The 13,056-nt window shown below is 35.8% G+C and overlaps 1 protein-coding gene across 18 annotated transcripts in view; it reads left to right on the top strand.

The window, feature by feature from the left end:
- SOX5 (SRY-box transcription factor 5) overlaps positions 1–13,056 on the top strand; it is a 931,123-nt gene that overhangs the window by 585,255 nt on the left and 332,812 nt on the right. For all 18 annotated transcript variants that reach the window (XM_057491903.1, XM_057491902.1, XM_057491900.1 and 15 more), the window contains one exon: positions 8,034–8,265. In XM_057491903.1, coding sequence (XP_057347886.1) covers positions 8,035–8,265 — 231 coding nt within the window. In that variant the 5' untranslated portion in view covers position 8,034. The remainder of the gene's footprint in view (positions 1–8,033; positions 8,266–13,056) is intronic.

The following is a 13,056-nucleotide window of genomic DNA, read 5'->3' as shown; positions in this document are numbered from 1 at the left end:
GGAAAAAGAATAAAGCACAAAATATGAATAATAATAGCTGAAATGATATGCTAAGCTTGTGTAATTTTGTTTATATGTCACGTAGAAGTGTTGGCTGTTTGATTCATTTGAATCAAAACCTGTCCATTTATGCTAAATATCTATGTTGATTCCCCATATAGATAGTTAATATTCTATTGTGAAAAATCTCTGATAGCAGTAGAGGTTAATGCCTAATCTTGATTAGCCTTCTTACAATATCCTTAATTAGAAAAGGAACCGGAGAAGTAAATGCAAATGTCCTGAACAAAAGTCTTATTACTAGAAAATCTTGAGGCACATAACTTATAGAAAAGTAGTATAATCTTTGGATATGGCCAATTTTTACTTTACTTTGTAATACCCGTTATTTGTTGTTCCTTTAAGAAGATGCAACCTTTCAAATATTTTCAGTTATTTTTAAAATATGTTCTGCTGTGTTTAAAATTTAACACGAGAGAGTAAATATTAAAAACAAGTATTTAGGAGAGCAGTTAATGGAAGTTATACATGAAATAAATGTCATGGTCCAGAATTTTAAAAGTTCATATTCAGAATGTTTAGTTTTATATAATGTAGAGAATGACTCTCATGCTTCACACATCACTGACTTCTCTGTCTTCTTTGCTCAATCCTTTTTATATGCTGTTTCCCCAATGTTGGGTGGACTAAAAAATTCAGGTTGCTCCCCTCAATTTATTTTCTATTTTTTCTTTGGAGAAACAATCCTAATCTTGAGCTGCTGTCTGTTATAGCGCAAAGACCAAGTAATGTAACAAAAGATATTTAACCACTTTGTGACTCAGTTTCCTCTTTTATAGAACAAGAATAATAAGAATACTGACACAGAGCATTATGGGAGAAGTCAATGAGAAATAATTACAATTTTTGTTTAACGCTCTCTTTATGTTTAAAAGACTAGACTGCCTTAGTTCCACAGAAGGCCTGCATTACTGATTATATGCTATTTCTTTTTCAAAATCCTGCGATCAGCAAAGTTTTATTTCTAAAACTGAATTTCATATTTTCCTCCAAATAGACCTGTCTAATTTTTGTATTTTTCTCATTGGCAGTATTATTGTCTGAATTGTACAGACAAGTAATCTATCTTTGAATTACCTCGTCCACTCTTCCCCTCCTCTGGTTCCCACCCTCCCCTTTCTATCAGTTACTAGTTTTTGAGGGTTTTTTCCCCCTAAAATACGATTTTGATTTCATTACTTTGTGACTCACAAACCATCAACAGTTCACTTCTGCCTTTAGTTATCAACTTCAAATTTTGGTTTAACCATTCAACATTGGAAGATTTTAACCAGAATCACTATCGTCTGTCCCCTGCCTTTCATCCTTACCTGCATGTACTCCTCCTAGAATCTGCTGCCTTAAACCACTCTGCTCACTATCCAGTATCATTCTATAAATGTCCTTAACTTGCAAATATCATTTTCCAGGCTGGAGGCTTCTCTTCTCTGTGTCTATTGCCATCTGATCCATCTTTCATTACGCTGTTGAATTCTCATAATTTATAAGAAGCATTCTCTGATTATTTTAATGAGACATCATCTCTCTTGTATCTGTCTCCCACAGTACTCCTATTTATAAAAAGTCGTTTATTTAAAATATTCTTGCTGAATTTCTTAATGATGTTGCTATCTATAGGTACATGGTAGTCCTTTAATAGACTTTTTCCATTAATAAATGTGTGAATGGGTATATGTCTTCTATTTCCATCTAAACTGTACTTCCTGAAGGGTAAACCAGAAAGGTCTTCATATCTAAGTTGCCTGTATCTTCTGTAACACAAAGGTAAACTGCCTGGCATGAAACAGACATTCATTCAATTCATATATTTATTCATAGAAAAATACATTGAGTGCCATCTACGTGCTAGGAATTGTGATGCCATATAATTAATTGTATCTCATTCATCATAGAGGATTATATTGGGGGAAATACAGAACACTTTGGAAAGACCTTTATCACATAGTGATATCTTTAGGGTGAACCTTGTAAAAATCGGGTTTAATGGTCAAAAATGGACCTGTAATTGCTGAAATCTTTTTAAGTCCAAGATGTGCTGCATGTCATGGGGAATTAAAGACATTAGAAATGATATTCTTGCTTCCCAACTGCTTGTGTTCTAGTTTTACATACTGTAAATACTAATAGGAAGAAAAAGATTTAAAAATTAAACTATCGAATAAGCATTACAGGTTATATACGGATATTTACTTTTTTCATATGGGCTCCTAACAAGAGTGGATCTAGCTTGAGGTGAAGGAGGGTTAAAGTCACTTCAGTGATGGTGGCACAGGAAGAATTTGTACAGGAGCTGCAATTTGAATTTATTCTGTATAGATATTTAATTTTTTTGCAATTTTTATGTATAACTGCAAACCTTAAAAAAATAATATTATCATTCTAAAAGAATAACTGGTAGAAGGCATTGCTTCCTAGGACTTTGTCTCTGAATTAACCAGTCAAAGGTTACAATATTTAGAGAAACTTTAAAGAGAAACTGTTATATAAAGAAAGCAGTTCCTAGTCAAAGTCTTCCCTTTTATGTTTGCTCCATATATGAATTTGTTTGATTTTGTACGTCATCATTTTCCAGAATAATCTCAGCAAAGAACATAACCTAAGCAATGTTAAATTTGGTAAGTTAGGTAGGTGATTCCTCAGAAACAGGTCTAGTAATAAGTAACTGTATAGCATTTTTTAAATAAAGTTATTTCATTTTTACAGTCTCTTACTTTCACATTTTAAAAACAACTATAGGATTCCACAAGTGCTTTAAAAACCTAATTAAACAGGGTTTACCAGTTCCTTTACCTAGAAATTTTTAAAAGAAAGATATTATCACTGAGGTGGATTTCCTTTTTCTCTGATAATATCAAGACATTTTCTAAGCATACTTGTCCAGCAAAACTAGCTCTTACAACTAATCCATAGTTAGAGAATAGTAAGAGTTGCTGGTTTGGGTTAATAGCTTCATGGAACAGATACTTATTGAAAGACTACTATTCTCAGGAAGTATTCAAAGTACTGGATCAGTAGCTGTGAACACAAACAAAGTCAGCCCTATTGGAAATGATAGTGGGAGAGACAGTAAACAAATAAATAAATATGAAATATGTCAGAGGGAGGAGGTGCTGGCACAGATGGAGTGATCAAAGGAGGGTGGCTGGTTGGAGCTGAATGAACTGAGGGAAGAGGCAAGTGTATGTGGGGCAGGAGGACTTCAGATGGAGAAAATACTGGCTGGGAATAAATGTTTAAGTAGTGATATACGTTCCTGCTGCTGTTGTGACAAAATACCACTTAGTGACTTAACAAGTGTTAGCAGGGCTTCTTACACAGGCTCTAGGGGAGCTTCTGTTTCATTGTCCTTTCTAGCTTCTAGAGGTCACCTACATTCCTTGGCTCATGGCCCCATCCATTTGCACAGCTAGATAGAAGGTATCTTCCAATCTCTCTCTCTAACTCTGATCCCCCTGCTTGCCTCTCTTATAAGGTCCTTTCTGGTTACTTTGGGCCCACCCAGAACATCCAGAATAATTGCTTCATCTTAATCATTTTTAACTTAATCATATCTGCAGAGTCCCTTTTGCCTTGTAAGGTAACACATTCACAGACTTTGGGGACCAGGGTTTGGACCTCTTGGGTGAGGGGCATTATATAACTATGACAACTACAAATGGTTTGCAACCTTGACTGTGCATTAGACTCGCTGGAAATCTTTAAAAAATTCTGACACCCATCTGCACTCCAGACCCAGTAACATCAGAATGCCTGGCAGTGGAACCCAGCAACAGTATTTTTTAAAACCCCTCCGTATAATTCCAATGTGCAGCCACAGTTGAGCCACACCTAACAACTCTTACTCTTCCCCTGAGTTTGCTATACATTCTGAGTACAACCAGAGACAGCCGACCTACAGAGTGATTATCCTACACAAGGTGAGCCTTTAGCCAATAGCAATGGACTCCTGTAGTTTATTTCACAGATGGACTAGAGTAGCCTTACTGTGCAGATTGCTACAGGGACAAGCAAAGGAAAAGTGCCCTTGTAAAAGCAGGCTGCCCTCTCATGAGGGAGGTTGTTTCCTATCTAGTCCATTTGTGGACTCAGGAACTTCAGAAATGTTATAGATTAGAGAAGGGATTTGATCTATATTCCTCAGTCTCCCCTTTCCCTAAGTAAGCCTGAAACTTAAATTTATGTTATACTTTCTGGAGGTATCTCTGCAGGTTTCCTTTTGTTATTACTTCCTGCGTGAACTTCTCTCTCCATTTACCCAAGGATTTCCATTTCTTCTCACCAAAATCTAACTGGCCCTCTGGCCCTCTGGTGCTTTGCTGTACTGTCATCTGGACCTAAACCTATACTAAGTTTCATTAGTATGTCTCCTTTTATTTAACATCTTCTCAACCAGTTTGTAAGCTTTTTAAAGCAGATACCCTGAATTACATTTTTTATTCCCATTCAACAAGTTTCTTTCACATGGCAAGTGGTCAGTAAATGATTTGGATGATTTGAAGATTCCTTTTTGACCTGGCATTAGACACCAGTTCTTTCAAGAGGATCATCTTGTCCGTACACAACACTGAGTTAGAGACTACTATCACGTCATCACAGCTCCACAAGTTAGTTTCACACTAAATAATACTTGTGTCTCATCTCAGTTTCTTGGAAGTTCTTGAGTTTTGTCCATTGGCAAGTCTTGCATCTAACCACAGTAATGACAAAAATCATCTCTGAGTGAACGGACAAGAGTGTAGTCCAGCCTAGATCCTCAGATTTTTCCAAGGTGTCCTTGTACTGAAACACGGCTGGATGGTATCAGCTACAGAAATTGGAACCTTACATATCCAATATAGACAATATATGAAAATTTGCAATGCTTTCTTAATGCTTTTTTTTTTTAATTAATGAGACTCTCCTCTGTCTGAAACAAAACCCTTTGGTAGATAAACAAAAGCTTAAGAATCTAATGTTAATGGTGATTTTGTTGTCAATATTTTTAGAATTACTATGAGTCAGACTAAATATGAATAATACAACCAACAGATTGGTAGATGACCCTCTACATAATTTGTCATAAATCCTATTTTTTCTGACTTAGTAACCTGTTATTAGTAACCTATTGTAACCATCATCATTTTTATGATAATTTAAAAAAATATTTAAGTATTTTTCCTGAGTTGTGCAAGAATCTCAAGTCCAACACTTTAAGAATATTCTGTGTATCTCTGAAAGTGTAATTGTAATAAATGAGAAATATGTAATATTTTAGGATCAGTTGCCTACTGGCACTGTGACTCCTTCATGTTCAATGTTTTAGACCTTCCTTGTACTTTCTGTTACGTTTTGTATATATATACAGAGAAAAAGAGAAAATATTTATCCCATTGAAAATAAACTTAATTTAGAGATTGAAATGGCTAGAAGTTTTGAAAACAGTAGTGATGTCTTAATCACCTTATGTTATGTCTACTTTTGAAATTTACATTTTCGTAATCATTAATAATAATAATACTAATAGAGTAGAAATCAACAAAGAACCCTTGTCTTCTGAAAGCCAGAATTTTGTCAGTTTAGGAAAGGCCATCTGATCTAGCTTTCTGCTTTAATAACCCAGACACTGGCTCTTCCCAATAGCCTGGAATTTTCAGGCAGTAAGAGACTACATAAATCTGAAGTAGACACTAGAATGCCAATTTATTAATGCCAGAAAGAATGATAATGCCCACACGGACCATAAATACAATAGTTCATGTAATAAATGCATTATCTCTTTAGAGTCAAGGTACATAAGAAACCAAGAAATAATGAAAAGTTCCTGTATTAATTCACTCTGATAAATCACTTTAAAAACTTCAGCATTTTAAATCTGTTCTGTCAGTCCATTTTCTATCTGGAAATCAGAAGTTTGCTTGGAAACCATGGAAGCAAAATAGTGGGAGTTCACTATCTCTAGGGTTTAGAGTTACTTTGTATAATTTAATATATCAGTTTGGTAATAGATACAGTGTTGCCAGTGAGACTAAGACTCTGGCTAACTCCAGCCCTTGACTTCTCTCTACACGCTCAAACTATGCTTGGTACTGGTAAATCTTGGTAAAGAGATCAGAGATAGTCAAAGATACTGGCAATGTGATGGGCTGGCCTGCTTCTGTAGAAAATTATTATGTGGTAGTTCCTCCTCATCTTTGAATTTCCTCCTCTCTCTGTTCACCAGCTAATCAAGACCCTTACTACTAGTTTCCTCTTTAAAATTTGCTAATATATTTGATGAGTTTATTGTCAAGTGTGACTGGCCAGGAAGCATTTCTTTACTGGGAGACTTCGTATTTCATGTTGCTTATGCAGTTTAACTCTAAGAGGGCAATCTGCTATCCTCACTTTGGAGTTACTTTGTTTTTTGTTTTCTGAGGGTGAGGGTGAGTCACACTGTAGTTTTAAAGTTTGTAAAATAAACAACAGCTATTGTTTTCTGAGTGTGCTAAATGGTCTATCACTCTTTTCTCATATGGTAAACAGTTCATTCTCAAGAAGCATTACAAATAGATATTACACCTCATTTTAAAGATGAGTAAATTAAGAGATTAAAGTCTCACAGCTACTAAGTAGCACAATCAGTATTTTAATCCATGTTTGTCTGATTCCAAAGCTCTTATTTTTTTTTCTACTTTCTATTATTTCTTAATAGAATATCTTCAGTATTCAAATATACTTTTCTTTTGAAACTGCTGACACTAAGAACTGCATTATTCAACAATAATTAGAGCCATCTCTTTGGTGTAGTGTATTTTAAATTTAAAAATCAGTGATATATATGAAGGAAGTGGTGTGGCAGTTAGTTAAAGTTTGCTGCCTCCTGTCCTACTGTTCTAGAACAAGAAAGGATGATCCTGTAAACATACTTTGTTTGTTGAGAAAAAGAAAAAAAATCACAGCTTTTTCAAGGTCAGATCAAGTTGTATTTACAAGAGTTTTTTTTTTTAATTTGAAGTCTATACTGCTTCTATGTAAAACTTTTAATGAAAGGAAAGGAACTCTCTAACTAAAAATACTTCACATGTTTTTAACCTCTGATAATATTCAATCAGACTCAAGAACAAAAAAAATGCTTAGTTTTGTTCACTTTTCTAAATGCATTATTGCATTATAGGTATTAGCTCATTAAAACAAAACATCCATATTTGATTATTTTCTTTTACTGAGGTATTCTAGGAGCAAATAAATCTGAGAATCCACATCTAACTCTTTGATAGAACTGTGGAAATAAAATTGAAAAATTTTTGTACTCTCACATTTCTTTCACTAGTTTGCAAATTTGATAATTAGAACTAAATGTCAAAATTAGGTGATTTGGGGAGATGAGGGAAGAAAAATTCTCAAATGTTTCAAGATTAACAATGATTGTAAAATGTAATCAGTGCTTAATAAGCTTTAAACAAATATCAAACTTTTTGTCCTGTGGTCTGAGGTTTGCTTGTCACCCATATTTCTACATTTCCCAGTAATCCTACTTTTAAGAAAATGCAAATTTGTTACAATGGCAAGCATTCATTTATTTTATTTTATTTTCGATGAAAGAAATGTTAGTTATTTCCCTCCTTTTAACTGCCACCAGTATTTGCTTTTCATAGATGTTCTGTCTTCAATAAGGTCTATCAAAGTGTAAAACTAGACGGGTCTTTTTCTTTCCTTCAGAATGGAATGGTCTTTCATTATGCAGTGTTCTTAGGTGAATTCTCTTGTTTAAGAAGCCAGAATACCAGAGAGTGCTATATTAGTGTATTATTCTCACAACAAACAAGCAGTGCTCTGTTGCTACCTGCTTGGCCATTGTTTCTGACTGTGTGCGCCTTGCAGTGGTATTTGGATGATTTCCTGCTCTCTGCCAGCACAAAAAGGCATTTCTGTTACAATGGCCCCTAACCACACAATGACGGCATTAAGGATTTATGTGGAGGTTTCATTATTTTCTCCTCTTTTGTTCCTTCCAGGATGTCTTCCAAGCGACCAGCCTCTCCGTATGGGGAAGCAGATGGAGAGGTAGCCATGGTGACAAGCAGACAGAAAGTGGAAGAAGAGGAGAGTGACGGGCTCCCAGCCTTTCACCTTCCCTTGCGTGCGAGTTTTCCCAACAAGCCTCACTCTGAGGAATTTCAGCCAGTTTCTCTGCTGACGCAAGAGACTTGTGGCCATAGGACTCCCACTTCTCAGCACAACACAATGGTAGGTCTCTCTGGTCTGCTGTGCCTACACTCACTTTCTGACCAGTCTGCTCCGGAGACAGTTTGGCTTCAGTCCTTTGCTTTCTCGTTATCATCTACTTAATAGCCACACACAAGATTTACTCCTAACATCTTAGACTGCATTGCAAGTTAATTGACTCCCATAGAGAGTAGAGTTGCTCTTGGTTCTTTTTTGTTTTTTAAGAGTTCTGCTTCTGAGACACTTCCATTTAATTAGAGGGCAAAACACATAAATAGAAGAATAGTGTTCAAGTAACACATTTAAAATCAGCATGAAAGTTAGATGTCATAATATTTCTAATCAAAGGTTTTTTCAGATAGATTTAAAACATGATTTGAACATTCCCACCCTGATAAATCAATGCTTTTCACTATTTTACTTTGCCCAGATTGGACTCTGTTACTCCATACAGCACTGGAAATAGTAGAGAAGATGATATTTCATAGAGACTGTAGTTTTCTAATGTGACCGCCCTAATTCCGAACTCAGTCCCATTCATGCTGTTGTTTTGATAATTCATTTATTACCCGTGCATCCGATTGCAGAATTTGCAACTCGGGAAAATTTATCTGGCCCCTCATCCTGGGGTTTGTATCACTATAGAAGATTAGGAAACTGATTTCATGGGTGAGAGGGACAAAGGGAGCAAAGCATCTTTAGTTGAAGCTTAAATGGCAGACAAACACAATAAGGCTTTTAGGTCCACTTAGGAACTTAAATACACAGAATCAGCATGTTGGCAAGGCACCAGGGCACTTAGCTGCCACCAAAGCCACCCTTGCCTTTGCAAGATGGCTGCTGGATGAAGGTCACACTTTTGTGACCTTTCCTCCTCTTCTACGTCAAGATGCCAGTGCTAGTAATTTGAACCAGATTACACCAACAAAGGTATGTCTCATCACACAGTCTCATACCTTTAAAGATTGTGCTCAATCTATTTTTTTGCACACTTTAGGAAATGATTACATATCATAGGTGTGCTTGGTGCTGAAATATGCTTACCTGTTTATGTTATTGCACTAATGTTTATGGAATTAACTCATCGAGAATGAGAAATCTTTTAATGGCTGTGAAATAGACATTCTTCTTTATTATTCACATTATATTTAAATACTCCCATTCAACGCTGTAAGCATTATAGGTCAAAATTTCTCAGGGTGTTTGTGTGCCAGTATTTTTTCACCAAGAATAATGTCTTAGCTACTCATGAAGCACTCATACAGATGTGGTGTTTTAAGCATATTACATATATTAACTCATTCAGTCTTCACAGTAATTCAATGAGGTGTTATTATTAATCCGATTTTACAGATGGGGAAATTAAGTCACAGAGAGAGATTAAATCGCTTGCTCCAGATCACAGCTAATGTGTGGACGAACCACTGCTCACCCCGGGCAATCTGGCTTTAGAGTCCAGGCTTATACATTTTTTAAGTTCTTCACAAGAGCACATACATTCTATTTTCTGATGATCTCTTCTTTGGCGGGTTAAATCACAGTATCCGTAATTCTTCCCTTCTCTCTCTACTTTGAATTCTTATGTTACTTATGTGCAATGATAATTTTTTGCCCTCTTTTCAAAAGGGTCCAAACTAGGAAAAGACAGGGGAGAAATGGCAGCAGTAGTTGAGCAGGGTGAGGAGGGCAGACTCACCTTCTGACCCTGCATTACTCCAGTGCCTGTTGCCTCTCAATATTGGGGCCATTGCCGTCTCTTAGAGAGGCTCTATAAAGGCTGTGTCTTGATTTGGTTTTCCTGTGACCCTATTACAAATATAAACACACAAATTTAATGAGTGAATATAAATAGTGACTAGAAGAATACCACAAAGATAAGAGGAGGGAGATTATTTTAAGTATACTCCAGGTTGGATATAAGAAACATATATTAAATCACATATGTTGTAGTTGGCATGAAGGAAGGCTGTGAGGCAGGATATGTTAGTGAAGGTTGAAACCGTTCGGTTTATAATGGAGAATTCAGGTCAACTAAATAAAAACCATTAACTGCCTCCTTTGCACCAGTTTTTTGGGGGGCGGTGGGAGCACTGCTGGAAATAGATTTGAGGAAGGCCCAATTCCCCGTCTCAAGCAACTTCATCTAGAAGAGAAGTTCTTAAGCAGGGTCTATGGATCTTTTGAAAAGGAATGGAGAATTCTGTGGGTTCATACATGGGAGTAGGATTGTGGTTTTCATCAGATTCTCGAGCAGATCTGAAACCCCAAAAGGTTAAGATTTGCTGTTTGGGAAGTTCATACAATTTGGATGATTGAACCTAGTTTTAGGGACATGAGCACTGATACTTTCTCTTCCTGTACGTCTAATCGGTTTCTAAATTTGCTCCTTGATCCCACCAGCTCTTCATCTCTTGACTAGACAGTTGGAAGAATCTTCTGTATGATCCCACATTTTCAGCCTCCCCTCTTTCTAGTCTTTCTTTCAATATCCACTAAGTTTGTTTCCCTGAGAAATAAGTTGTATTATTTACCCTAGCTGGAAATTAATGTGTGTCCTTGTGCTTACAGGATTTAGTCTAAACCTTTTATTATAGCATAAAGCTTGATATCAACTAGCACCACACCATGGCTTTAGCCTCTGCCTCTCATACCCCTCCATGGCCCCAATGCTCCAGGTACGCCAAGCTTTTCATAAACTTTTCATGTTCGAAACTATCATGTGACCTTGAATGGCACACCTCTATTCTTCCTACCTGGGAAACTCTCTTTCATATTTTACCTTCCTGGTTAATTGTGTTTTTACTGTAAGACTGAGTTCAAAAATGGTTCTTCACTGTCTTCCTATGCTGGAAAGGTGGCTACAGTATTCCTTTATCCATGACATTTGTTTATATCTTTTCTCGTGGCCTATGTTCTAATTTATGTGTTAACATGTCTGCCTTTCTATGCACTGTATTTCTTCTTGAAGTCACAGTCATATATAAATTTGTATTTCTGTTACCTAGCATACAATAGAAACTCAGTTTATGATCGCTGATTAAATGGTGGAGTTTATCTGGATGATTAAATAATAAATATGTTTTGGGCAAAATTGTTAACACACTATTCATGGCAAATGATGATTGCCAGAAATTTTAGAACTGAAGTAGAATGTACTATGTAATTTCAGAAGGTGTCATCATATCTACAATATATTCAGTCATTAAGCTGATTAAGATATAGTTTACCTATTTATAAGAATGATTAAATATATTTATAGAATTGTTTTTCAACATAAATAATTTTTTCTGGATACTAGGCGATTGTCATAATCACATAACAGTCTCCTTTATTTCAGTGGGAAAATGCATTCTCTATTTTTTTTCCCTATTCTATGTCTTTGAAAACAGAGAGAATGTTTCATGGTCTTTATATCATAGAGTTCGGTTCAAGAAAAAAAAAAATGAAGGTTTCCAGATTCCATTGCCCATGTATGTGTGACATTCAAACTCCATTTGTAAATAAAAAGGAGATGTTGAAAGGTCTATGTTTTGCATTGTGCATGTAGTTGAGAGACAAAGTAAATCTGTTGCGTAATCCCTGTAATGCTGGCTAGAAGTTACATAGATGCTTTCAGTATAAAATTTAAGTTGAAAAATATTTCCTGAGGTAAAAGTTCCTTTCACTTCATAAATATCACCATATAGAAATTTTGAGTAATCAGGAGCTTTTGTTCATATTCAGGTTATACTGTGTTACTGTTGGGACTTGGGTCAGATAAAGATGGAATTCTTCCTTTCCTAAGTTCTGTTTATTTCTTTAGTGTTTTGGAGAAAGTGCCTAGCTAAGATAAGAGCAGTTCCCACAAAGATATAACTGGTATGAATACTATTAATACTATTAAATTGGTATGAATTTATTAATATGGTGGTTTTTATAAGCTCTTAAGTTTGTGGTTACCTTTGAACATCAGACTTAGTGAGAAAAAACTTGAGGTTTTGCTCACTACTCAAGAGTGTATATAGATTATGCACATATATTTATAAACTATTGTCAGATTTCTAATCGTTATAGGATTGAGACACAGAGAGTTTTAAGTATGAAAAGAACTGATTCTATTGGTTCCTTCCTTGAAGCTTTCATAATTTTGCCAAGCAATTAATAGCAAAATACGATTCCCATACAATCTTCAAAAGGTAGAAGGCAAGGTTGGCAAGTGTGATTCTGACATCAGTAGAAAGGCAGTCCTGGGCTTTATTTTTATTGAAGGTCAGATCTTTACCTTTGTCCCCTCCTCCTGAGTTTTTAACAGGGGTTTGGAGTCTGTCACTGAAGATTTTCAGAGACATGCAAGAAATCACTATAATTTATGGCCCATTTTTAATAATAGTTCCAATATAAATGGATTTATTTCATGATCCATAGAACTATCCAGAACATATCCTCATGTTAATCAATATGATTATTTATCAGCACCAGAAGGGAATAGAGCAGTCTGAAGATAAATCAAATAGCAGTATCTCTGGCAGCCAGGGGGGTATGGCCATTTGGGTGCTAATTTTCTGTCTGGTTGCATGCTACTTCTGTTGGTTAGATTGTTGTTCTAGTGTCAAATGTGATGTGAAATGAAAGTCTCGACCACCTGTGGTTACTGAATAATCAGTTGTCTTCCCCCCGACCCAACAAAAAGAATGCTCCTACCTCAGCCAAACTCTCTTCCGACTTCCTAAGTTTCTCTTGAGTTATGTGAACAATTTTATACACCTGTAGAGTGGCCGCCTTCCAAGATTGCTTTTTAAAACATAGTATTTTTATTTTAACAATACAATATTT

The sequence above is a fragment of the Manis pentadactyla genome, chromosome 14 (genome assembly GCF_030020395.1).
Source record: "Manis pentadactyla isolate mManPen7 chromosome 14, mManPen7.hap1, whole genome shotgun sequence".
Taxonomy (NCBI): domain Eukaryota; kingdom Metazoa; phylum Chordata; class Mammalia; order Pholidota; family Manidae; genus Manis; species Manis pentadactyla.
This window is presented reverse-complemented; position numbering and strand designations above follow the sequence as displayed.